The sequence below is a fragment of the Canis aureus genome, chromosome X, assembly GCF_053574225.1.
Source record: "Canis aureus isolate CA01 chromosome X, VMU_Caureus_v.1.0, whole genome shotgun sequence".
Taxonomy (NCBI): Eukaryota; Metazoa; Chordata; class Mammalia; order Carnivora; family Canidae; genus Canis; species Canis aureus.
This window is the reverse complement of record NC_135649.1, coordinates 58,296,774-58,324,668: the sequence shown is the minus strand read 5'-3', so window position 1 is coordinate 58,324,668 and position 27,895 is coordinate 58,296,774. Positions and strand designations below refer to the sequence as shown.

General features: G+C 37.0%; 1 protein-coding gene across 10 annotated transcripts in view; it reads left to right on the top strand.

Annotated features, from left to right (window-relative positions):
* The window catches only part of APOOL (apolipoprotein O like), a 254,234-nt gene that overhangs the window by 70,896 nt on the left and 155,443 nt on the right, over positions 1 to 27,895 (top strand). For 8 of the 10 annotated variants that reach the window (XM_077890171.1, XM_077890172.1, XM_077890167.1 and 5 more), the window contains 2 exons: positions 9,573 to 9,686; positions 10,309 to 10,426. In XM_077890171.1, coding sequence (XP_077746297.1) covers positions 9,573 to 9,686; positions 10,309 to 10,426 — 232 coding nt within the window. Of the gene's footprint in view, positions 1 to 9,572; positions 9,687 to 10,308; positions 10,427 to 10,568; positions 10,670 to 26,589; positions 26,643 to 27,895 lie in introns of those variants that run through there. The other 2 variants (XM_077890175.1, XM_077890170.1) reach the window with 2 other exon arrangements.

Genomic DNA, 27,895 nt, shown 5'->3' with positions numbered 1-27,895 from the left:
TAATTCTGCCAGCCTCTAACGGTTGACTTGCCCAGCTCTAATTTGACAGCAGTTTTAAATAATTTGGTAATTCATTTTTTAGTGTTTACAAAACATTTAACTTAATTTTCCTTTGGACAGCAATTCCCTTCAAACTCACATTTCATCCTAGTTTGTTACATTTAAATTTTTAATTATACTAAAAATGGCGTAGAGACTTTGAAATAAATACAACTGATTCTTCGTAAGTGTACAAATCACTTGTGAGAGGGAGCAAGATGGCGGAAGAGTAGGGTCCCCAAGTCACCTGTCCAGAGCAAATTACCTAGATAACCTTCAAATCATCCTGAAAACCTATGAATTCGGCCTGAGATTTAAAGAAAGAACAGCTGGAATGCTACAGTGAGAAGAGTTCACGCTTCTATCAAGGTAGGAAGACGGGGGAATAAAGAATTAAAGAAACAAAAGGCATCCAAGGGGAGGGGCCCCGCGAGGAGCCGGGCTAAGACCGGGGCGAGTGTCCCCAGGACAGGAAAGCCCAATTCTGGAGAAGCAGGTGTTTCACCAATCATCCCGTGCAGAAAGGCACTCGCAGGGAGTTAGAGCAGGACCCCAGGAGGGGCGGGGATGCCCTCAGGCTCCCTGGGACACTAACAGACGACCTGCAACCCAGGGAGAGAGCGCCACACCTCTAGGCCGAGCTCCCTAAAGGACTGCAGCGGGAGCCTGGCTGGACCCGGGAGCAGCTCGGAGGCGGCTGGGGCAGAAGCTCCGCGCAGAAGGGGCTGCACGGCCTGGGAGCGCGATTCCAACAGCGCAGGCCTGGGAGCACAGGGTGCTGGGGACACAGCTCAAGATCCGGCGCTCCCCCCGGGACAGGCAGAAGCCAGGAGAGCACAGGAAAGCAAGGACACTTCTGCTGCCAGGCGGCCCCTAGCGGAGCAGATCAGCGGCCCCGCCCCCCGGAGCATCCAGGCCCCTGCAGACTGAGAGCTCCTTAGTTACTGCAGGAGCTGAATCCAGGGCTCCAGACCTGGCCGGCACTGTTGTTCCTCCTGGGGACTCACAGGATGAACAACCCCCAAGAGCCTCACAGTGGCCTCACCGGATAAACAGCTCAAACATCCTTCACTGAGTGCTGCAAAAGGCAGGAAGCTGAGCAGATCCCCCAAGTGCTAACACCTGAAAATCAGCACAGCAGGCCCATCCCACAGAAGACCAGCTAGACAGGGGAAAAACAAATTATTGACCAAGCACCACTGGAAAGTACCAGGAGAAGTCGAGGGATTTATAGTATGCAGAATCAGAGGATACTCCCCCTTGTTTTTTGTTTTTTGATTTCTGTTTGCTTTTCCACCCTTTTTTCTTTTTCTTCTCTTTTTTTCCTCTTTTTATTCTTTTATTTTCTTTTTTCCTTTTTCTGTTCTTCTTTCTCTTCTCTCTTTTTCCCCTTTTCCCAATACAACGTGTTTTTGGCCACTCTGCACTGAGAAAAATGACTAGAAGGAAAACCTCACCTCAAAAGAAAGAATCAGAAACAGTCCTCTCTCCCACAGAGTTACAAAATTTGGATTACAATTCAATGTCAGAGGGCCAATTCAGAAGCACTATTATAAAGCTACTGGTGGCTCTAGAAAAAAGCATAAAGGACTCAAGAGACTTCATGACTGCAGAATTTAGATCTAATCAGGCAGAAATTAAAAATCAATTGAATGAGATGCAATCCAAACTAGAAGTCCTAACGAAGAGGGTTAACGAGGTGGAAGAACCAGTGAGTGACATAGAAGAAAAGTTGATGACAAAGAGGGAAACTGAGGAAAAAAGAGACAAACAATTAAAAGATCATGAGGATAGACTAAGGGAAATAAGTGACAGCCTGAGGAAGAAAAATATACGTTTAATTGGGGTTCCCGAGGGCACCGAAAGGGAAAGAGGTCCAGAATAAGTATTTGAACAAATCATAGCTGAAAACGTTCCTAATCTGGGAAGGGAAACAGGTATTCAGATCCAGGAAATACAGAGATCCCTCCTAAAATCCATAAAAACCGCTCAACACCTTGACATTTAATAGTGAAGCTTGCAAATTCCGAAGATAAAGAGAAGATCCTTAAAGCACCAAGAGATAAGAAATCTCTAACTTTTATGGGGAGAACATTAGATTAACAGCAGACCTCTCCACAGAGACCTGGCAGGCCAGAAAGGGCTGGCAGGATATATTCAGGGTCCTAAATGAGAAGAACATGCAGCCAAGAATACTTTATCCAGCAAGGCTTTCATTCAGAATAGAAGGAGAGATAAAGAGCTTCCAAGATAGGGAGGAACTGAAAGAATATGAGAACACCAAACCAGTTCTGCAAGAAATTTTAAGGAGGACTCTTAAAATTTCTCTTTAAGAAGTCCAATGGAACAATCCACAAAAACAGGACTGAATAGGTATCATGATGACACTAAACTCATATATTTCAATAGTAACTCTGAATGTGAATGGGCTTAATGACCCCATCAAAAGGCGCAAGGTTTCAGACTGGATAAAAAAGCAGGACCCATCTATTTGCTGTCTACAAGAGACTCATTTTAGACAGAAGGACACCTACAGCCTGAAAATAAAAGGTTAGAGAACCAATTACCATTCAAATGGTCCTCAAAAGAAAGCAGGGGTAGCCATCCTTATATCAGATAAACTAAAATTTACCCCGAAGACTGTAGTGAGAGATGAAGAGGTACTCTATATCATACTTAAAGTATCTATCCAAGAAGAGGACTTAACAGTCATCAATATTTATGCCCCGAATGTGGGAGCTGCCAAATATATCAATTAATAACCAAAGTTAAGACATAACTTAGATAATAATACACTTATACTTGATGACTTCAATCTAGCGCTTTCTACACGCGATAGGTCTTCCAAGCACAAATCTCCAAAGAAACAAGAGCTTTAAATGATACACAGCATCAGATGGATTTCACAGATATTTACAGAACTTTACATCCAAACGCAACTGAATACACATTCTTCTCAAGTGCACATGGAACTTTCTCCAGAAATGACCACATACTGGGTCACAAATCAGATCTGAACAGATACCAAGATTGGGATCGTCCCCTGCATATTCTCAGACCATAATGCCTTGAAATTAGAACTAAATCACAACAAGAAGTTTGGAAGGATTTCAAACACGTGGAGGTTAAAGAACATCCTGCTAAAAGATGAAAGGGTCAACCAGGAAATTAGGGAAGAATAAAAAAGATTCATGGAAACTAATGAGAATGAAGATACAACCATTCAACATCTTTGGGATGCAGCAAAAGCAGTCCCGAGGGGGAAGTACATCGCAATACAAGCATCCATCCAAAAACTGGAAAGAACTCAAATACAGAAGCTAACCTTACACCTAAAGGAGCTCGAGAAAAAACAGCAAATAGATCCTACACCCAGCAGAAGAAGAGAGTTAATAAAGATTCGAGCAGAACTCAACGCAATCGAGACCAGAAGAACTGTGGAACAGATCAACAGAACCAGGAGTTGGTTCTTTGAAAGAATTAATAAGATAGATAAACCATTAGCCAGCCTTATCAAAAAGAAGAGAGAGAAGACTCAAATTAATAAAATCATGAATGAGAAAGGAGAGATCACTACCAACACTAAGGAAATACAAACGATTTTAAAAACATATTATGAACAGCTATACGCCAATAAATTACGCAATCTAGAAGAAATGGACGCATTTCTGGAAAACCATAACCTACCAAAACTGGAACAGGAAACAATAGAAAACTTGAACAGGCCAATAACCAGGGAGGAAATTGAAGCAGTCATCAAAAACCTCCCAAAACACAAAAGTCCAGGGCCAGATGGCTTCCCTGGGGGATTCTATCAAACATTTAAAGAAGAAACCATGCCTATTCTACTAAAGATGTTCGGAAAGATAGAAAGAGATGGAGTACTGCCAAACTCGTTCTATGAGGCCAGCATCACCTTAATTCCAAAACCAGACAAAGACCCCACCAAAAAGAATTATAGACCGATATCTCTGATGAACATGGATTCAAAAATTCTCAACAAGGTACTAGCCAATAGGATCCAACAATACATTAAGAAGATTATTCGCCAAGACCAAGTGGGATTTATCCCCGGGATGCAAGGCTGGTTCAACACTCATAAAACAATCAATGTGATTCATCATATCAGGAAGAGAAAAAACAAGAACCGTGTGATCCTCTCAATAGATGCAGCGAAAGCATTTGACAAAATACAGCGTCCATTCCTGATCAAAACTCTTCAGAGTGTAGGGATAGAGAGAACATTCCTCAACATCTTAAAAGCCATCTACGAAAAGCCCACAGCAAATATAATTCTCAATGGGGAAGCACTGGGAGCCTTTCCCCTAATATCAGGAACAAGACAGGGATGTCCGCTCTGACCACTGCTATTCAACATAGTACTACAATCCCTAGCCTCAGCAGTCAGACAACAAAAAGACAGTAAAGGCATTCGAATTGGCAAAGAAGTCAAACTCTCCCTCTTCGCCTATGACATGATACTCTACATAGAAAACCCAAAAGACTCCATGCCAAGATTGCTAGAACTCATACAGCAATTTGGCAGCGTGGCAGGATACAAAATCAATGCCCAGAAGTCAGTGACATTTCTTTACACTAACAATGAGTCTGACAATTGCACGCAAAAGCATAAGATACTTAGGAATAAACCAAACCAAAGAGGTAAAGGATCTATATCCTAAAAAGTATGGAACACTTCTGTAAGAAATTGAGGAAGACACAAAGAGATGGAAAAAAATTCCATGCTCATGGATTGGCAGAATTAATATAGTGAAAATGTCAATATTACCCAGGGCAATTTACACGTTTAAAGCAATCCCCATCAAAACACTATGGACTTTCTTCAGAGAATTGGAACAAATCATCTTAAGATTTGTGTGGAATCAGAAAAGACCCTGAGTAGCCAGGTGCATTTTAAAAAAGAAAACCATATCTGGGGGCATCACAATGCCAGCTTTCAGGTTGTACTACAAAGCTGTGGTCATCAAGACAGTGTGGTACTGGCACAGAAACAGACACGTAGATCAATGGAACAGAATAGAGAACCTAGAAGTGGACCCTGAACTTTATGGTCAACTAATATTCGATAAAGGAGGAAAGACTATCCACTGGAAGAAAGACAGTCTCTTCAATAAGGGGTGCTTGGAAAATTGGACATCCACATGAAGAAGAATGAAACTAGACCACTCTCTTGCACCATACAGAAAGATCAACTCAAAATGAATGAAAGATCTAAGTGTGAGACAAGATTCCATCAGAATCCTAGAGGAGAACACAGGCAACACCCTTTTTGAACTCTGCCACAGTAACTTCTTGCAAGATTCATCCATGAAGGCAAGAGAAACAAAATCAAAAATGAACTATTGGGACTTCATCAAGATAAGAAGCTTTTGCACAGCAAAAGATACCGTCAACAAAACTCAAATACAACCTACAGAATGGGAGAAGATATTTGCAAATGACGTATCAGATAAAGGGCTAGTTTCCAAGATCTATAAAGAACTTATTAAACTCAACAGCAGAGAAACAAACAATCCAATCCTGAAATGGGCAAAAGACATGCACAGAAATCTCACAGAGGAAGACATAGACATGGCCAACATGCACATGAGTTAATGCTCCACATCACTGGCCATCAGGGAAATATAAATCAAAACCAGAATGAGATGCCATGTCACACCAGTGAGAATGGGTAAAATTAACAAAGCAGGAAACCACAAATTTTGGAGAGGATGTGGAGAAAGGGGAACCCTCTTGCACTGTTGGTGGGATTGGGAACTGGTGCAGCCACTCTGGAAAACTGTGTGGAGTTTCTTCAAAGAGTTAAATATACATCTGCCCTACGCCCCAGTAATTGCAGTGCTGGGGATTTACCCCAAAGATACAGATGTAATGAAATGCCGGGACACCTGCTCCCCAATGTTTATAGCAGCAATGTCCACAGTAGCCAAACTGTGGAAGGAGCCTCTGTGTTCATCGAAAGATTGATGGATAAAGAATATGTGGTATATGTATACAATGGAATATTACTCAGCCATTAGAAACGACAAATACCCACCATTTGCTTCGAGGTGGATGGAACTGGAGAGTATTATGCTGAGTGAATTAAGTCAATCAGGGAAAGACAAACATTATATGGTCTCATTCATTTGGGGAATGTAAAAAATAGTGAAAGGGAATAAAGGGGAAGGGAGAAAAAATGAGTGGGAAATATCAGAAAGGGAGACGGAACATGAAAAACTCCTAAGTCTGGGAAACGAACAGGGTTGCTGGAAGGGGAGGTGGGCTGGGGGTGTGGGTGACTGGGTGATGGGCACTGAGGTGGGCACTTGACGGGATGAGCCCTGGGTGTTATTCTATATGTTGGCAAATTGAACACCAATAAAAATGAATTTATTAAAAAATTTAAAAAATCACTTGTGAAAGACAGTACTTGAACATATTTGAGACTGCCTACTATTGATGAATATTCAACATTCTGTGAACATCATTTATTATACATTTTTAAGACATCTTTAGTTAATCAGACTAATCTCTTAAAGGACTATCAGATGAGACCTCTTCTATATGAGTATTTTTCTAAAGGAAAGGGTCCACACCTTTCAGGATATTCTCCACGAGGTCTATGACATAAAAAAAAATCACAAAATGATAGTCCAGGAGACCCTTTAAAAGTCATACTCCGGTTATTCCCCATTTTGGAAATACACATCAAGATGACATTCCTATTTTTAAATGATTTTCCTCATACTGTTTTCATTATTAATTTATATAAAGAATATCTAGTAATCTGTCTTTGAAAACTTCTAAATAGTTTTATGATTAATCAAATAATGTTCTAAGACTTCTGTATTAAAAACTTTAAAACTTTACTGAAAGACTATTTTAAAAATTTTAATACACTTGGAGATATAATTTCTAGATTCAAGGAGTGAACATTGGAATATGGCATGTGTTCCCAAATTTATAAGTTTAATGTAGTTCTTACAGAATTTCTGGATTTGTAGGAAGTATGACATTCATTCAACCAGTATTTATTGTCCATCTACCATGTATTGGTAACTATTGTAGTGTAGACAATAAAATAGACCAAAAAAAAAAAAAAGAGAGAGAATGTCCAAAAACAAATATAGTGAGTATGTCTTTATATACATTGTGGGGTAGGAAGAAGGTATGGTAAAGATGGCATATCAGATCAACGTGTAAAAAAAGGATGGATTAGTTATTCCAGACACATGTTGCAATAATTGGCTTTTTGGAAAAAAAAAATCTTAGACCTTTACCAAATATCATGCAAATTAAATTCCAGATGGACTAAAGATCTAATCATAAAATATAATGCTATGAAATATTAGAAGAAGAGAAATATTTCCATAATGTTGATATAGGAAAAGCCTTCTGAAGTAAAACACAATCCAGAAGCCATCAACGAAAATAATAATGTATTTTCCTACATCAAAATAAATACATTTCTTCTGATCACAATATAACATATACAAAGTTAATGGATAAACAAAAAACTGAGAAAACTATTTGCAACCTTTATAACAAGAGACTAAATAATGGCCTACATATATTATGAGCTGCTATAAATTGATAGGAAAAAGATAAAATAACCTCCAAGAAAATGTAGAAAGTAAACAAATAAGTCCACAAAGTAAGAAACATAAATGGCCTAATATGTGAAAGATGTTTATCATCAATCAAATAAATGCAAATTTAAAAGATCATTTAGATATCGGCTTTTAGCCTTTCAATTTGATAAAAACTTAAAAGACTCATAATAATACTGCTTCTAATAAATGGGGTAGGAAAACATTTTTGGTGGGAGTATAGATTACTATAGTGTATCACTGACTTTATGGAGGCAATGTGGCATTATTATCAAAAATCAAAATGTATATAATCTTTAATCCAGATATTTCATATCCAGGAATTTGTACCAAAGAAACATCACAAAGATGTATGGCTCCAGTTGTATATGTAAGAATGCTAATCACAGCATGCTTATAATTGCCCAAAAAAGGGAAACATCCCATATTTCCCAGAATAGGGGATTTATTAAACTAACTGTGGCATATCCATTGTAAAATACTAACTATGCAGCTATCATAAAAGAAGGAGATTAACAGGTATATAAATTGATACGGAAACATCTCTAACTAATATTTAAGCTTTAAAAATATCAAATCTCAATATATATAGTGTGATCCCATTTGTGTTTTTAAAAAGGAAAAAGCTAAGTGTATTTGTGTGTGGTTTATTTTAAAATTTAATTTAAAACATAATTGAATTGTAGTGTATAATCTGCTCTTTAATCTATTCTTTTTAATTCAGTGGTTCATCATGGAAGTCCATCTCAGTGCATATAAGTCTAAAATGTACCTCACCTCATCCTTTTTGGTAGATCGTACTAACATATCAACATTCCATTTGTTTTAAAGTGTTGTGTGCATGTATCTAATGCACATATAAGAGGAAAATCTCAGGAAGAATAACCACACAACTGTGACCAAAGTTACATTGTGGGAAGGAAGAGGACCTTCTTATTAGTGAATTGATTTTTTTTTAAGTGTAGGTATATACTTAGCAAAAAATTATATTTTAAGCAAGAAAGTTTTAAAAAGCTTTATAAGTTTATGTTTATAAAAAGCATAGTCCTAGAAAGCTTCCAAAACCTATTTAAAACTTGAAAAATCAATAGCTATTTATATTACTTTAGCCATAAGGAATAAAAGGATGATAATAGAAAAAAAGAATCAGAAGGAGATTTTTAAAGGGAAAGAGATATGAATGAAAGTAATAGCAACTTCAGGAATTCACTCAGCATCCTTGCATCTACTTTGTGTGTTCATAGTTCATTTTTTATTGTATGTTTCTACCAAATGAGTATTATTCTCTGGAGAAATACATTAATACTTCATGACAGGAGAAAGCACCATAAAAATTTGAACAAGAATATTAACTTCATAGCATCTTAAAATCTTATTTTCCGTTTATTATCTCAAACTGTCTTTACCAAACATCTGTTAGGTAGACAAAGTTTTAAATTCACATATTACAGTGTGAATGCAAACTATATGTTTTTAAGATTTTATTTTTCTAAGGGCAGTTTTAGATTCACAACAAAATTAAGGGGAAGGTACAGAGATTGCCCATACACCCCATGTTCCAGCACATGCTTAGCATCCTTCATTATCAACATCGCTTTTCGACATTCCCCACTAGAATGGCGTATTTGTTGCAATTGATTAGTGTACATTGATATGTTATCACCCAAAGTCCATAGTTTACATTAGGATTTACTCTTGGTGTTGTACTAACTATACATTTTTTAGCCTTTTACATGAGGCAAATAATTTTTCATATAAGATTTAGAAAATGGGGTTTTGTGTTAAATGATTAGAGCTTTATATCTTTACTATTGATTCTGATCTGAGTGTTCACATAAAGTATCTGAAATAATTCTTTTTAATATTTGTTATTTTGACTTAAAAATATATCTTATTTGACTTATTTCTTCTTTTAATTAGGTAACTGGGAAAAAGGCATACACTGCAAGTGAACAAATTTATGAAGCAGTTAAATCATTGTGGACAAAAATCAACAAAAAAGAGTCCTTTCCTAAACCTAAAGAAAAACCTAAGGTAGAGTTAAATGGGCCAGAAAAGATAGACATTGAGTTTTGTTGGTTGAGGTGGGGGATTGGCTTATTGGCTTACCGTCCTGGAGGCCGAGACCCGCAAGCTGGACGAGTCCCTGACTCAAAGTCTGACATCCCCAGGGCCAGATTTGCTGTGCCCCAGCCCCAGCACTATCCAGGCCATCTCCAGGTAGCAGCCACAGCCAGGGCAGGATCCGGGCCAACCTGGGGATACATGAACAGATGAATGGCTGTCATGGCCCAGAGAGAGGAAAGGAAACCCACAAGGCTGGGGAAGGCCCTGACTCACGTAGGAATGAGGCAAGCCACACCTGCCCGTAACCGAGAGTCACCGGCAGGAGTTTTGCTCTGGCCCAGGGGCATCTACTGCCTTTTGTCTAGAATGTATTACCCCAGCACCTCATCTAATCTTTCTCCTCCCCTCCAACAATAAACCCCATGTCTCCACAAAAAAAAAAAAAATACTGGACAAGGATAGAAGAGGTCAAGGATAGAATGAAAGGAGATGAAGGAACATAATATTTTTGCATAGTATACGTTTTTAGGATGTTTTAGTGTTTTAGCAAAATGATTTACTTATGAAGGAAAAATCTTTTTGTAAACAGCTGGGAAATTCTGCTGAAATAGAAATACCCGCAAAAACAGCTGACAGCCTAAAATACTCAGTGCCTTTGCCAACTGAACTCATCTCTGAAACAAAGAGAAAATCAGAATCCACCTCAGGTTTGTTTGAAATAATTCAATTTTGTTTTCATTCTTTTCTTAAATAATTTTATAGTATTACTAGGAGTAATTTGAACTTATGTGCTTTCTTCATAAATGTTTTTTCTTTCTCATATCTGTAGTCTATATATGATCTTTTTAGATTATGAGATATTTACGTACTTGGAACTTTTTCTAATTGCCACATTGTTCATAATACCAATCTTTGCATGTGGGGGTGTGGAGTAGCACTGGTGAGTTGGGTAAGTGAAGCATTTAATATTACTTCATAAATGTGAGCTTTGTAATTAGGTGGAAGAGATCGTGCCTTTTAGGTTCTGTTAATTTACAGGCTATAAGAATGAGTCATATCTACATAGAAGAAATATTAGGTTTCCATTTCCTGTGCTATTTACCCCTATCAGTCTTAGTTTCCACCATCACTTCTTATTTAGTTTTATTTAGACACTGGGAGAACATTTTAGCATGAAATAGTAAAATAACACCAATTATAATACTAATAACCTTTTTAATATTAGATACTGGCAATTGATACTGTGTGAGACCAAATAGTGACAATTACACTTTCTAGATAAATTCTACCATGGTTTTACTATAATCATTAAGAAGGTAACAGTGTTTAATATCATTTTAGGAGTGTATTCACATAAACTCAATAGTCACAGGGTTGGTTACATAGGATTATCTATCTGTACAATGTGAATGGTACTACCTATTGTTTTATTGCAAAGGAAATAAGACCAAGTCAGAGATAAGGGAGTAGGAAATAATGATATCTGCCCTTCACAGAGCACATACTGTGATATAAAGAGCTATAAAATATCATGTTATTCAATTCTCATCTAAAAAGCATAACAAAACACAAAACTCTTGTGCCTATGTAATTATAATCATTGCATGATGAACAGACTAAGACTCAGGAAGCTTAAGTAACTTGACCAAATCATATCACTTATGAGTAGTAGAGATGTATGCATAACCTAGATTTTCCTAATAACAAAGTCCAAGTTCTTTCTATTGTATATAGATTATCTAATTTAAAATCAGAGTTTAGTCTCTAATTTCAGCTATCTCCTCTGTCTTAATTTTTATAAAACCTGTCACTAAGTTAACCTGATAGGAGTTTTAAAATGTTCTGTCACCACTCATTTCTAATCTGATGGTTTACAGTATTTATTTTTGTATTATTTAATTTCAATTCTGGAATAGTTAGCATACAGTGTTATATTAGTTGCAGGTGTACAACACAGTGATTCAACAGTTCATACAACACCCTGTGCTCATCACAACAAGTGTACTCCTTAATCCCCATCAGCTATTTCACCCATCCCCTACCAACCTCCCATCTGGTAGCCATCAGTTTGTTCTCAGTAGTTAAGAGTCTCTTTTCTGGCTTGTCCCTCTTTCTCTATCTTCTTTTTTCTCTTGCATGTATGCATACACACATACACAGATACACACACGCACACACACACACCACACACACACACCCCTGCTTTATACATTCAGTCAATGGACATTTGGGCTTTTTCCATGTTTTGACTGCTGTTGATAATGCTGCTGTAAACGTTGGGGTACATGTACCCCTTCAAATCTGTTTTTTGTATCCTTTGAGTAAATACTTAATAGTGCAATTGGTGGATCGTGGGGTAGTTTTATTTTTAATTTGCTGAGGAGCCTCCGTACTTATGTTTTCCAGAGTGGCTGCACCAGTTTGCATTCCCATCAACAGTGTAATATGGTTCCCCTTAATCTGCATCCTCACCAACACCTGTTGTTTCTTGTGTTGTTAATTTTAGCCATTCTGAAGGTGTAAGGTGATATCATCGTTTTGATTTCTATTTCCCTGATGATGAGTGATGTTGACTATCTTTTCATGTGCCTGATAGCCATCTGTACATCTTCTATGGAAACATGTCTATTCATGTCTTCTGCCCATTTCTTAACTGGATTATTTGGTTTTGGGGTGTTGAGTTTGATAAGTTCTTTATGGATTTTGGATACTAACCTTTTATCAGATATGTCATTTGCAGATATCTTCTCTGATTCCAGAGGCTACCTTTTAGTTTTGTTGATTGTTTCCTTTGCTGGGCAGAACCTTTTTACTTTGATGAAGTCCCAGTAGTTCATTTTTTAAGAAAGATTTTATCTATCTATTCATGAGACACACACACAGAGAGAGAGAGAGAGAGGTAGAGACACAGGCAAAGGGAGAAGCAGACTCCATGCAGGGAGCCGAACGCGGCACTCGATCCCAGGTCTCCAGGATCACACCCTGGGCTGAAGGTGGCGCTAAACCGCCGATCCACCCGGTCTGCCCCCAGTAGTTCATTTTTTATTTTGTTTCTCCTGCCTCTGGAGATGTTTAGTAAGAAGTTGCTACAGCCAGGTCAGGGAAGTTTTTGCCTGTGTTCTCCTCTAGAATTTTGATGGATTCCTGTCTCACATTTATGTTGTTTATCCTTTTTGAGTTTACTTTTGTATATGGTGTAAGAAACTGCTCCAGTTTCATTCTTCTGCATGTGGCTATCCATGTTTTCCAATACCATTTGTTAGAGACTGTCTTTTTTTTTTTTTTTTTTTTTGGAGTGGGAGTGCTAGCAGGGAGGGTGGGAGGGGCAGAGGGAGAGAGAGAATCTTAAGCAGGCTCCATACCTGGAGCCTGATATGTGGCTCAATATCATGACCCTGAAATCATGACCTGAGCCAAAATCAAGAGTTGAACACCCAACTGACTGAGCCACTCAGGCACCCCAAGACTGTCTTTTCCATTGGATATTCTTCCCTCTATGTCAAGATTAATTGACCATATAGTTGTGAGTTCATTTCTCGGTTTTCTGTTTGGTTCCATTGATCTGTCTGTCTTTTTGTCAGTACCATACTGTCTTGATGACTACATCCTTGTAATGTAGTTTGAAGTCTGGAATCATGAGGCCTCCAGCTTTGCTGTTCTTTTTTGGATTGCTTTGGCTATTCAGGGTATTTTGTGTTTCCATGCAAATTTTAGGATTGTTCTAGCTATGTGAAAAAATGCTGGTGGTATTTCAATAGGGAATGCCTTAAATATGTAAATTGCTTTCGGTAGTATACATATTTTAGAAAATTTTTTTTCTTCCAATCCATGAGAATGAAATGTTTTTCCACTTCTTTGTGTCCTCTTCAATTTTTTTTTTCATAAGCATTCTTTAGTTTTCAGAGTACAGATTTTTTTTCCTCTTTGGTTAGGTTTATTCCTAATGATCTTACGGTTTTCGATGCAATTGAAAATGGGATCAATTCCTTGATTTCTCTTTCTCATGCTTCATAATTAGAGTATAGAAATGAAACAGATTTTTGTACATTGATTTTATAACCTGTGGCTTTGCTGAATTGATGTATGAGTTCTGGCAATTTTTTGATGGTGTCTTTTGTGTTTTCTACATAGAATATCATGTCATCTGCAAATAGTGGAAGTTTGACTTCTTTGCTGATTTGGACGCATTTTATTTCCTTTTGTTGTGTGATTGCTGAGGCTAAGACTTCCAGCACCATGTTAAAGAGCAGTGGTGAGACTGGACATCCCTGTCTTGTTCTTGACTAAATAAGAAAAGCTCTCAGTATTTCCACATTGAGGATTGTATTAACTGTGAATTTTTTGTATGTGGCCTTTGTGATGTTCAGGTTTGTTCCCTCTATCCCTATTATGTTGAGGGTTTTTATTAAGAATGGATCCTGTACTTTGTCAGATGCTTTTTCTGCATCTATTGAGAGAATCATATGGTTATCTTTTTTTTTATTAACGTGGTATATCGTGTTGATTGCTAATATTAAACCACCCCTGCAGCCCAGTAATAAATCCCAGTTGATAGTGATGAATAATTCTTTTAATATACTGTTGAATGTGATTTGCTAGTATCTTTTTGAGAATTTCTGTATCCTTATTCATCAGGGATATTGGCTTGTAATTCTCCTTTTTGGTAGGGTCTTTGTTTTTGGAATCAAGGTAATGCTGGCCTTGTAGAATGAGTTTGGGTATTCCTCCATTTCTACTTTTTGGAACAGTTTGAGAGGAATCGGTATTAACTCTACTTTAAATGTCTGATAATAAATCAGCTGGGAATCCGTCTGGCCCTGCGCTGTTTGCTGGGAAATTTTTGATTACTGATTCAATTTGTTTGCTGGTTATGGGTCTGTTCAAATTTTCTAATTGTTCTTTTCAGTTTTGGTATTTTGTATGTTTCTAGGAATTTGTTCATTTCTTCCAGATTGCCCAGTTTGTTGGAATATGATTTTTCATAATGCTGTCTTATAATTTTTGGTATTTCTGTGTGTTGGTTGTGATCTCTCCTCCCTCATTCGCGATTTTATTTATTTGGGTCCTTCCTTTTGGTAAGTCTGGCTAAGGGTTATTAATTTTATTACTTCCTTCAAAGAACCAGTTCTTAGTTTCAGTGACCTGTTCTACTGGATTTTTGTTTATATATCATTTATATCTGCTCTAGTCTTTATTATTTCCCTTCTTCTGCTAGCTTTATGATTTATTTGCTGTTCCTTTCCTAGTACCTTTAGATGTAAGATTAGGTTGTATATTTGAGACTTTTATTCCTTCTTGAGGTAGGCCTGCATTGCTATATACTTCCCTCTTAGAACCACCTTTACTGCATCTGATATGTTTTGGACTGTCGTGTTTTCATTTCATTTGTTTCCATGTGTTTTTTTATTTCTTCTTTAATTTCCTGGTTCACCCATTCATTCTTTAATAGGATGTTTTTTATCTGCCATGTATTTGTTGTCTTTGCAAATTTTTTCTTGTGATTCACTTCAAGTTTTATTGCATTGTGCTCTGAAATTATGCATTGGTATGATCTCAATCTTTTTCTACTCGTTGAGCCTGTTTTTGATAGAATATGTGATCTCTTTGGGAGAATGTTCTATGTACACTCATAAAGAATGTGTGTATTCTGCTGATTTAGGATGAAATGTTTTGAATATATCTATATGATATCAGATATATCAGTCCATGTGGACCAGTGTCATTAAAAGCCATTTTTTCCTTTTTGATTTTTCTGCTTAATTCATCTGTCCATTGCTCTTAGTGGGGTGTTAAAATTCCCTAATATTATTGTATTATCAATGAGTTTCTGTGTATTATTAATTGGCTTATACATTGGATGCTCTTTACTTGGGGTCATAAGTATTTACAATTATTAGATCTTCTTGATGGATAGACTTCTTTGTTATGATACAATGTCCTTCATCTCTTATAGTATTTGCTATAAAATCTAGTTTGATAAATGTACAGCTATTCTATATTTCTTTTGATGTCCACTAGCATAATAGATGTTTCTCCATCCCCTCACTTTCAATCTCCAGGTGTCTTTAGGTATAAAATGAGTTTCCTGAAGGCAGCATATAGATGGGTTTTGTTTTTTTATCCATTCTGATACCTTATGTCTTTTGATTGAAACATTTAGACCATTTACATTCATAGTGATTTTTGATAGATTTTTGATTTATTGCCATTGTGTTATCTGTAAATTGGTGTTTCTGGTAATGTTTTCTGTTCCTTTCTAGTCTTTGTTGCTTTTTGTCTTCTTTTTTCCTACTCAGTCCCCTTTAATTTTTCTTCCAGGGCTGGTTTAGCGGTCACAAACTCCTTTATTTTTTGTTTGTCTGGGAAACTCTTTATGTCTCCTTCTATTGTGGAAACCTTGCTGGATAAAGTATTCTTGGCTGCTTATTTTTCCCCTTCAGCACATTGAATATATCATGCGTCTCTGCCCTGCCAACTTTCTGTGGCCAGATCTGCTGCAAACCTGATCTGCATTCTTTTCTTGGTAAAGGACTTTTTTTTCCCTTGCTGCTTTCAGGATTCTTTCCTTATCTATGTATATTGTGAATTTGACTATAACATGTCTTGGTGATAGCCAGCTTTTGTTGAATTTAATGGAAGTTCTTTATGTTTCTTGGATTTCAATGTCTGATTCCTGTCCCAGATTAGGGATGTTTTCAGTTATACTATGTACAAATAAACCTTCTGCCTCTTCTTGTCTCTCGACTTCTTCTTGGACTCCTGTGATACAAAAGCTATTACACTTTAAGGAGTCACTGAAATCCCTACATCTACATTTGTGATCTAATACCTTTTTTACCTCTTCTTTTCAGTTTCATTATTTTCCATAATTTTATCATCTGTATTACTGATTCATTAATCTGCTTCATCCATCCTTGTTGGCATTGCATCCAGTCAGATTTTCATCTTGGTTATAGCATTTTATATTTTTGCATGTTTAGTTCTTTTACCTCTGCAGTAAGGGATTCTCTGGAGTCTTCTATGCTTTTCTCAAGCCCAGCTAGGATCCCTATAATTGTTGTTTTAAATTTTGGTTCAAGCAACTTACTTATATCTGTATTGATTAAATCCCTGACCATCATTTCTTCCTGTTCTTTCTTTTGGGTGAATTCTTACAAATTGTCATTTTGTCTAGGTCACTGGGTTTTTGTGTGTGTGTGTGTCTTATTGTTAGGAAAGCCTGTTTATATTGCTGCTCCTGAGAGTAATGGCCATTTTAAGAAGAGGTTTATACTGACCTGGTGGTTCAGGAGATGTTTCAGAGAGTACACTCTGCCCGTGTGTTTTGGCTGCTCTTTTTCTCAGGTCAGTCCTCTGCAGAGTTTCTCCTTGCCTGCAGTTAGGGGTGTTTGGAATGTGTCCACTGTGTGACACTTTATTTAAATAGTGTGTTTTGGTCTGCTTGTTAAGAGAAGTTATATGTAAAAAAAAAAAAAAGAAGGTAGATCCTATTTCCCATAGAACTGAAGCTTTGCACCACTCTGAATCAGTAGACTTGGTGTGTGCAAGGGATTTGTGCTTATCTTCTAGGATAGGGCCCTGCTGTACTGATTCTCAGGCACACTTGCTGTATTAGAGATGTACCTGAAGGGGGTAAGGGGGTGGGCCTTGGTTGAGCAGCTCTGGCCTCCATTGAGTGGTGCTATTGTGCTCACTGAAATTGGTCAGTGCTAATGGGTGGGAGAGGGTGGGATCTCCGTGTTCTTTAGTCCTTGGAGCAGGGAATTCATGCCCGCCACTCTTCAGGAAGCCTTCACAGAAGAGCAAATAATTGCCTCTCTTGTGTCTCCCCAGATTCCATCAGATCCCTGCCTTCACCCTCTCTAGAAGTGTCCGAGCTATCTGCCTGCCAGATGTCACAGTACCCCCGTGTTTTATCTCAGGCCTACAGCTGGGTTTCAAAACTCTAAATTTTAAGGACCTACATGGAGTGGACCTGCACTGATTCTGTAGGGAAGGGTTTAGCTGTGCTGTAGCCTGTGCTGGTCTGTCCTAGAAAAGCAGTAGCATGACTGTGCAGTGGTTCAGAATTTATGTAAAGCACACAAAAAAGCCAGTGCCAAGGTTTGTTGCCTGCAGCTGATGTCTTTGTTCCTATGCTAATGAACAGGGCAGCACATTGGTGCCATCAGCTCTTTTTCCCTCAGAGATACCATTACATCACTCCCAAATGCACTGCAGGAACGGGAACTGTTTCTCCCTATGTGGATCCTCCCGATGAGGACCCAGGGGATCCTCAGACCATGCTCCCACTCCTGGATCTCTGCCTTCCTTCCCTACCAGAGCACCACTAAACCCACCAGGCACAATCACAGTGATGGTGCAGACTTCCAAAACTTGACTTTGAGCTCCACTGCTTATAAAAACTTCAGCCCATCTCGTTTTCCCGTCATTGGTTTTTCTTGTGCATTCCCCTGCTTGTGCTCTCGCTCTCCCTCTCTCTTCTCTTCTCTTCTCTTCTCTTCTCTTCTCTTCTCTTCTCTTCCCATGATTAGGGCTCCCTCTACTCTGCCACACCCACAGTTCTTTTCAATTCTCCACAGCATCTATCTTCTCAAAAGTGGCTGTTTTTTACCTGTAGATATGCAGTTTGTTCTCTCTCTCCTCAGATAGATTTCTTGGGTGTTCAGAATGATTTGGTATTTATCTAGGTGTGTTCAAGGGATGAGATAAGCTTAGGGTTCCCCTACTCCTCCACCATCTTAACTCCTCTGCTACATCTTCTTTATCCATTCAGCAGTCAGTAGATAAGTGTGCTGCTTCCAAATCTTAGCTATTATAAATAATGCTGCTATAAACATAGGGAGTGCCTGTCTCTCTTTGAATTAGTGTTTTTGTATTCTTTGGGTAAATACCCATTAGTGCAGTTGTTGAATCATAGGGTAAATCTATTTTTAACTTTTTGAGGAACCTCCATACTGTTTTCCAGATGGGCTGCACCAGTTTGCATTCCCACCAATAGTGCAGGAGGGTTACTTTTTCTCCACATCCTCGCAAATACCTTTTGTTTCTTGCGCTGTTGATTTTACCCATTCTGACAGGTTTAAGTTGATACTGCATTGTAGTTTTGATTTGCATTTCCCTGATGATAAGTGATCATGAACATCTTTTCATGTGTCTATTGGCTATCAGTATCTCTACTTTGGAGAAATATATGTTCATGTCTTTTACCCATTTTTAATTAGATTTATTGTTTTTCAGGTTTTTGAAAGGCTACTTTCAAAAGTTTTTTAGGTTACTTCTTTATATATTTTGGACACTAACCCTTTATCGGAAATGTCGTTAGCAAATACCTTCTACCATTCACTAGGTTGCCTTTTAGTTTTGTTGATTATTTCCTTCATTGTGCAGTAGCTTTTCATATTAACTTACTCCCAATAGTTTATTATTGCTTTTATTTCCCTTGCCTCAGACGACCATTCTAGAAAAGTGTTACTATGGTCAGTTTCTGAGAAATTATTGCCTGTGCTGTTTTCAAGGATTTTTAGGGAGTCTAGTCTCACATTTAGGTCTTTAATCCATTTTGACTTTAGTTTTGTGTATGGTATAAGAAAGGGTCCTAGTATCATTTTTTGGCATGTTACTTTCCCAGCACCATCTGTTGAAGAGATTGTTTCCCACTGGTTATTCTTCCTGCTTTGTTGAAGATTAATTGACCATATAGTTGTGGGTTTATTTCTGAGTTTTCTATTCTATTCCTTTGATGTGTATGTCTATTTTTGTGGCATTACCATACTGTTTTGAATACTGCAGCTTTGTAATACAATTTGAAATCCAGAATTGTAATGCCTCCAACTTTGTTTTACTTTTTTAAGATTGCTTTGGCGATTCGAGATCTTTTGTGATTCCATACAAATTTTAGGATATTTTGTTCTAGCTCTGAAAAAATGTTGGTGGTGTTTTGATAGAGATTTCATTAAATATGTAGATTGCTTTGGGTAGTATAGTCATTTTAACAACATCTGTACTTCCGTCCATGAGCATGAAACGTCTTTCTGTTTCTTTGTGTTATTTTCAATGTCTTTCTTAAGTCTTCTAAATCTTCTATAATTTTCAGAGTACACTTCTTTCACCTCTCTGGTTAAGCTTATTTCTAGATATCTTATTGTTTTTGGTGCATTTGTAAATGGGATAAATTCCTTAATTACTTTGTGTTTATTCACTATTGATGTACAGAAATTGCAACAGATTTCTGTACTTTGATTTTGTATTCTCTAACTTTACTAAAATCTTTTATCAGTTCTAGCAGTTTTTTGGTGGAGTCTCTTGGTTTTTCTATATATAGTATCATGTTAGCTGCAAAGAATGAAGTTCCCTTTCTTTACCAGTTTGGATGCATTTCATTTCTTTTTATTGTCTGATTGTTGTGGCTAGGACTTCCAGTGCTGTGTTGAATCAATGTGGTGAGAATGGGCATCCTTGTCTTGGTCCTGTTCTTAGGGGGAAAGTTCTCATGGATTATCATGTTAATGTGAGTTTTCATATATTGCCTTTATTTTGTTGATGCTTGTTCCCTCTAAATCTACTTTGTTGAGTGTTTTCATCATGAATGGTTGTTGTACTTTGTCAAATGCTCTTTCTGCATCTATTCAGATGAACATGTTTTTTATCCTTTCTCTGACTGATCTGATGTAACCTGTTGACTGATTTGTGAAAAATAAACCACCCTTGCAACCCAGGTATAAATCCCACTTGATTGTGGTGAATGATTTTAACGTATTGTTGGATTAGGATTTTATTGAGGATTTTTGTATCTGTGGTTCTCAGAGATATTGGCCTTTCATTCTCTATTTTGGGATGTCTTTGTCTGATTTGGGTATCAGGGTAATGCTGGCTTCATAGAATAAATTTCCTTTTCTATTTTTTTGAATAGTTTGAAAAGAATAGGTATTAACCCTTCTTTAAATGTTTCATAGAATGCCCTTGTAAAGCCATCTAGTCCTAGACTTTGGATTTTTTTTTTTGATTACTGATTTATTTTTTTTTTTGCTGGTGAGCAAGTGAGCAGTCTGTTCAAATTTTCTGTTTTCCTGTTTCAGTGTTGGTAGTTTATGTTTCTACAAATTTATTTATTTCTTCCAGCTTGTCCAATTTGTTGGCATATAGATTTTCATAATATTCTCTTATAATTTTATTTCTATGGGCTTGGTTTTATTTCTTTTCTTTCATTTATGATTTTATTTATTGAAGTTCTGTCCCACTTTTTTCTTGATAAATCTAGTTAGATATTTACCAATTTTATCAATTTCTTTCAAATAACCACCTCATTCAAAGAAACTAGATTTCATTGACCTGTTGTATTTTTTTTTTTAATTAAATATCATTTGCTTCTGTTCTGATCTTTATTATGTCCTTCTTTCTTCTGGTTTTAGATATTGTTTTTTCTTCTCCTGCTCCTTAGGTGTAAGGCTAGGTTGTTTATTTGAGGTTTTACTTGCTTCTTGATGTAGGCCTGTATTGCTATAAACTTCCCTTTTAGAACCTCTTTTACTCTGTCCAAAATGTTTTGAACCATTGTGTTTTTAACATGTTTCCATGTCCTTTTTTATATCTTCTTCTATTTCCTGGTTGACCCATTCATTGTTTAGTAGCATGTTATGTAACCTCCATATATTTGTGGACTTTTCAGATATTTTCTTGTGGTTGACTTCTAGTTCCATCTTTTTGTTGTGGTCAGAAGAGATGTGTGATATGCTTCCATCTTTTTGTTTGTTAGTTCTTTTTTCTGATCTCATATGTAATCTATTCTGGGGAATATTCCATGTATACCTGAAACGAAGTGTGTATTCTGCTCTTTTAGGATGAAATGTTCTGAATGTATCTGTTCAGTCCTTCTGGTCCAGTGTGTCATTCAAAGCCATTGTTTCCTTGTTGATTTTCTATTTAGATGATCTGTCCATCAATATGAATAGAGTGTTAACATCTCCTACTATAATTAGATTATTTTTCTTTAGTTCCTTTACGTTTGTTATTAACTGTTTTATGTATTTGGGTTGTTCCCATGTTGGGTGCATAAATATTTACAATTGTTCTGTCTTCTTGTTGAAATGTCCCTTTCATGGTTATATAGTGAAATTTCCCTTTTTTGACTCTTCTTACTATCTTTGTTTTAAAGTCTGTTTTGTCCAATATAATTACTGTTATTTCAGCTTTCTTTTGACATCCATTTTAATCTTAGATGTTTCTCCATCCCTCATTTTCAATGTGCAGGTGTCTTTAGGTCTAAAATGAGTCTCTTCTAGGCAGTATATAGTTATTCAGATAACCCTATGTCTTTTGATTGGAGCATTTATTCCATGTTATTCAGACGAATTATTAATGGGTATATATTTATTCCCAATATATTCCCTATTCTAAGGTTATTTCTAAATATTTGCTCTGATTCTTTCTCTCTTCCATAGTTTGCTGGTTTTCTTTAGTGATTTATTTTCATTTCTTTTTATTTTCTTTTATTTTCTGCATATTACTGGGTTTTGATATGTCATTACCATCAGTTTTGTATATAAACTGTGTGGAGGTTCCTCAAACAGTTAAAAATATACCTGCCCTACGACCCAGCAATTGCACTGTTGGGGATTTACCCCAAAGATACAAATGCATGAAACGCTGGGACACCTGCACCCCGATGTTTATAGCAGCAATGGCCACAATAGCCAAACTGTGGAAGGAGCCTCGGTGCCCAACGAAAGATGAATGGATAAAGAAGATGTGGTTTATGTATACAATGGAATATTACTCAGCTATTAGAAATGACAAATACCCACCATTTGCTTCAACGTGGATGGAACTGGAGGGTATTATGCTGAGTGAAGTAAGTCAGTCGGAGAAGGACAAACATTATATGTTCTCATTCATTTGGGGAATATAAATAATAGTGAAAGGGAATAGAAGGGAAGGGAGAAGAAATGTGTGGGAAATATCAGAAAGGGAGACAGAGCGTAAAGACTGCTAACTCTGGGAAACGAACTAGGGGTGGTAGAAGGGGAGGAGGGCGGGGGGTGGGAGTGAATGGGTGACGGGCACTGGGGGTTATTCTGTATGTTAGTAAATTGAACACCAATAAAAAAAATCTACATATAACTGTATTATTTGATAGTTTATACCCATTCTTCATTCCTCTCCTCTCCATGTGTTAGGTATATGTTTTCATATTTTATATCCATTTATTTTGTGAGTTCATTGTCCAATTTTTAAAAAAATACTCATTTTTGCTGCTTTTGTGTTTCCTACTTATATTCTGTCACTTTTTGGTCTTTTCTTTCCACTCAGAGTCCCCTCTAATAGTTCTTGAAGGTCTGGTCTAATCGTCATGAACTCCTTTTTTTTGTTTGGGAAACTCTCTCCTTGTATTCTGAATTAAAGCTTTGCTGAATAAAATATTATTGGCTGCTGATTTTTCCTATTCAACACTTCAAATATATCATGCCACTCTCTTTTCCTTTGAAATTTATGCAGATAAATCCCTTGATAGCCCGATTGTGTTTCCTTTGTTTTTTTTAAAGATTTATGTATTTATTCATAAGAAAGAGAGAGAGGCAGAGACATAGGCGGAGAGAGAAGCAGGCTCCTCGCAGGGACCCTGATGTGGTACTCGATCCCAGGATTCAGGATCATACCCTGAGCTAAAGGCAGATGCTCAACCGCTGAGCCACCCAGGCATCCCTAATTATGTTTCCTTTGTATATAACTGTCTACTTATGTCTTGCTGCTTTATTTTTTTGTTCTTTATCACTGTACTTTGACATTTAATTCTCATATGTCTTGATGTGGATCTACTTTTGTCAATTTTGTTGGGGAATTCTCTGTGCCTACTAGATCTGTTTCCTTCCCCAGATTAGGGAAGCTTTCATTTATTATCTCTGAAATAAACTTTCTGTCCCCTTTTCTCTTCTACTTCTGGGACTCCTATAATGTGAATATTAAATTTGATGGAGTCATTAAGTTCTCTAAGTCTCTTCTTGTTTGGTATAATTTTTTTTCATGTTGATTACTTTCCATTATTCTGTCTTCTAGATCATTAATTCATTCCTCTCCTTCCAGCATGGTGTTCATTCCATCAAATGTGTTTCTCATTTTGTTTACTAAGCCCTACATCTCTACTCTTATTCCTTGTGTCTGTTTTAAAAGTCTCATTGATGTCTTCCTCTGTTTCTTCAATTCCAATGAATATCCTTTCGATCTTTAATTTAAATTCTCTATTAGCCATGTTACTTTATGTCTGTTTCACTTAAATATCTGTTTATGGTCTTATCCTGTTCTTTAGTTTAAGACAAATTGCTCTGTCTTTTCCTTCTGTCTGAGTCTCTGTGCCTGCTTCTCTGGTTTAGGAAAGTCAGCTGTGTCTCATGTTCATGTTCTTAAGGATAATGGCCTTAAGAAGGAAGTATCATATAGTGCCATCTAGTGTAGTGTTCTCTATTCCCCAGTGTCTGGTGCTTCCAGGAATGTCTCTAATATGTGCTGCATGTGCTCTATTATTGTGTCCTATCCACTTTAGTCTTTAGGGCAGTTGCTTACAGAGATTTGCTTTGCCTGTTGTGGGCAGTATTTTGTCATTAGCCTGAATGTGGTGTGTTTTAACTAGGTGTGCTCAGGTCTGCTTTTGAAATGGGACCTGTCGCCACCACTTAGAGAACCAAGGCCCCTGCAGATCTCCCTGGTTGGGAGACATGTTTGGACAGGGGTTTGGGCTGGTCTTCTGCATGAAGGGGCCCTTTGCACTGGGACTGACATAAGTGTGACTAGGAGGGGCATGGCTTGGTGTAAGCAAGTTAGGTAGTGATTGTGGGGGCTGTGCTGGTTCCTGCAGATGGCCCTGTGTTTATGTTAAGGGGCTGGGAAAGTAAGTGGTGCCTGCCAGTTCTTTTGTTCCTGGAAATATCTCTCTGTGGATGCTACTTTTGGGACATGCTCTGAAATGAACTGAATTCATTCATCAGATGTCATTACCATCAGTTTTGTATGTAATCTACATATAACTGTATTATTTGATAGTCCACTGTATTCTTCCCCCAGGTACTCTTTAGATCACTGTTTCTATACTATATATCCACAGGCTCTTTGCTCTGCCTTCTCTCCAAGAGCAGCACCAATGCTTTTGGGCTCTCCCCAAGACACACCACTGACCTATAGAACTCAGGCTTTAAGCCACAGTGGTTGCAAGCACTTCTGAAATTTGGCCCCTCTCACTTTCCAAGCCTGTTGGTATGGGGATTTGTTTTCCCTGTGTGCTCCCCTGTGTGTTTGTCTGTCACCGTTCTCCAAAACTGTAGCTCCCTGCCCACCATAGCAGCCATCATCTGTTTTTCTCCCAAACGTTAGTCTCCACTCCTTTTACTTTCTTTGATGTGGCCGCCTCTCTGCCCTTAGCTGTAGAGTTTGTTCTGCTAGTCTTCAAATCAATTTCTGTGATTTAGGGTGATTTGATAGTTATCTAGTTTTATTCATGGGACAGGGTGAACCTAGGGTTTTCCTACTCTGCACCATCTTCCCCTCTCTCTGTTCTAGAATGGTTTGCAAACTTTAGACGCTCACTGATAATCCACAGTTCACTATACTCCCACAAGTATTTAATATATCCTGTCAGTTTTTGAAATATCTGTCAATTAAAGAATAACTTTGTGGAAATGAAACATGTTACAGCTTAACAGTGGTACCAAACCATCACTAGCCAATGTTTTTTCTTCACACATCTCTATTCTGGAATGCTTTACCCTCTTGTCACGGATAATGTGGCATATGAAAATCATTCTAAGTTCATATGTAGAGGAGAGAAATATGCCAGTACTATTCAGCTTTATCATATATCATTCAGAATCAATTATACAGAATACTTCTGGGATTTGTCATTTCCACATTTTACATGCAATCTCAAAGGTCCAAGACATGGAAAACAGTAGTTATTACGAGCACAGATTTAAGAATAAGACCTGGAAGTGAATCCTAGATCCAACATTTGCTTGTTTTCTTACTTGGGACAAATTATCTAATATCTCAAGTTAGTCTTCTAATCCATAAAAGGGGGACAACAATAATGTTTTTCTCACATAGTTCTGAGGACTAAATAAGATTTTGCATGTAAAACACAAAATACAATGTCAATCACATGTTAAATTCTCAAAGAATATTAGAAAATATCATTTGCTCAAAGTAGTTAGCCATTTTGCTAATAAAGAAGTATTTCTATTAAGTAAGCTGTGAGAGCACACTATTTAGCTAGAGAGCCTAGACATACAGAATATGTTAGGAATATTATACAGTTAGATATTGTGGCTCTTAATATGAGTTTGGTAGTTCTCTGTCATTCATATATATTTATAATGAAAATTATGTTTTTAGGAATAACAAATTTGGGAATTTGGTGTCATGGACCTCTGAAATCTGGTGAAAGCAGAATGAAATCTCTCACATTTTCTCACAGGATTAATGTCCCTCTGAAGAGGTTGGCTGACTATGGCCTTTGTGCCAAATCTGGCTCACCATCTATTTTTGTAAATTTCACAAGCCAAGAATAGTTTCTACATGGTTTAAATGGTTGAAAACAAAGTATTTTGTGACAAGAGAACATCGTGTGAAATTCAAATATTAATATCTATAAATAATGTTTTATTGGAATACAGCTACACTCATTGATTTATGTATTATGTATTGTCTTTGGCTGCCTTCATACTACAGTGGCAAAGTTGAGCAGTTGCAAAGCAAACTTTATGGTTTACAAAGTCAAAATATTTACTCTCTGGCCCATTGCAGAAAAAGATTGCTGGTACTTCTTTTAGAAGGATGATGTGTGCCATAAATGCATGACTCATCTAACCTTTATAATATTTGCCAGGACACAGGAGACTGAATATGGGACAGGAGACTAAATAAGCAGGCTCCAAACATCTGAAGGGCAAAACCAAATTTCCTAGTCTTTCAGAGCAAGGGAAACAGAAACTCATCAGGCTCTCAGTCAGCACCTTTCAAGTTTGCTATAGCTGAGGAAAAGAGAAGAACCAATTTGACTGACTCTTACTAAGACTTCAACTCAGCTCAGTATCTGATTAGATTAAGATGATAAGCACCTTACCCTTCCTAAAGAAGAAAAGGGTCCTCTCCCTGGTAGAAGATATCATCTGGAGTTTCTATGGTTCTTTTATATACAGTGTTCACCATGTAAACAAACAATATATTAGTTATGCAAAGAAGCAAGAAGATGTGACCGACAACAAAATAACAGCTGGCCCCACAGGTGACCTAAATATTGAAGATTGTAGAAAAGGACTGTAAAGTAACTATAATTAATATGTTAAATAGAAAACATGAACAAGTAAAGATGAAAACTGGAGACTTTCACAGAAATTGGAATCTATTTAAAAAATCAAGTGGATATTCTAGAAGTGAAAAATATAGTACCTGAAATTAAAGACTCATTGGATGGATTTAACAGCAGACTACATGAAAGAGAACAGGAAGTAATAAACTCAAATACAAGTAAATAGAATATAGCCAAAATTAATCACAGAGAGAAAGAAGAATGAAAAGAATACAACAAAGTGTGAGAGAGTAAATTGCAATGACTAGTATCTTTAAGTATTTCAATAACCTATAAGCTGAATATCATCTCAACTTTATACAAAGAAACAAAAATAGAATTTTTAACAACCCTAATTTCACACAGAAATTTATTAATGATCTGTCCCATTTTTTGTATCTAACTTGCTCAAAATATAAATGAGATAATGTGTGAACTAAATTATTGTGACGAGATAGCACCTAATGGCTATTTAAGACAATATCTTAACCGTTACTTTATAATTTAAAATATCTTTATTCTTTCCTGTTTTTTGTAACACCAGCTTTTAAGTTTTTATTTAAATTCCAGTAGTTAACATACAGTGTAATACTAGTTTCAGGTGTACTATAGTGATTCAACACTTCTATACAACACCCGATGCTCATCACAATGAGATAACACCAGCTTTTTATGCAAGACTAAAAATATGATAAAGTGCAAAGAAAAGCATTCTAATGGGTTAGGAGATTGAGATTCAAGAAGAGTTTTATTGTGACTAATCCTTTGGGAGAACACAGAGCCCTTGATCAGCTCAAGGGGTGCAGAAATTTCTTTTTATTTTTAAGGTTTTATTTATTTATTC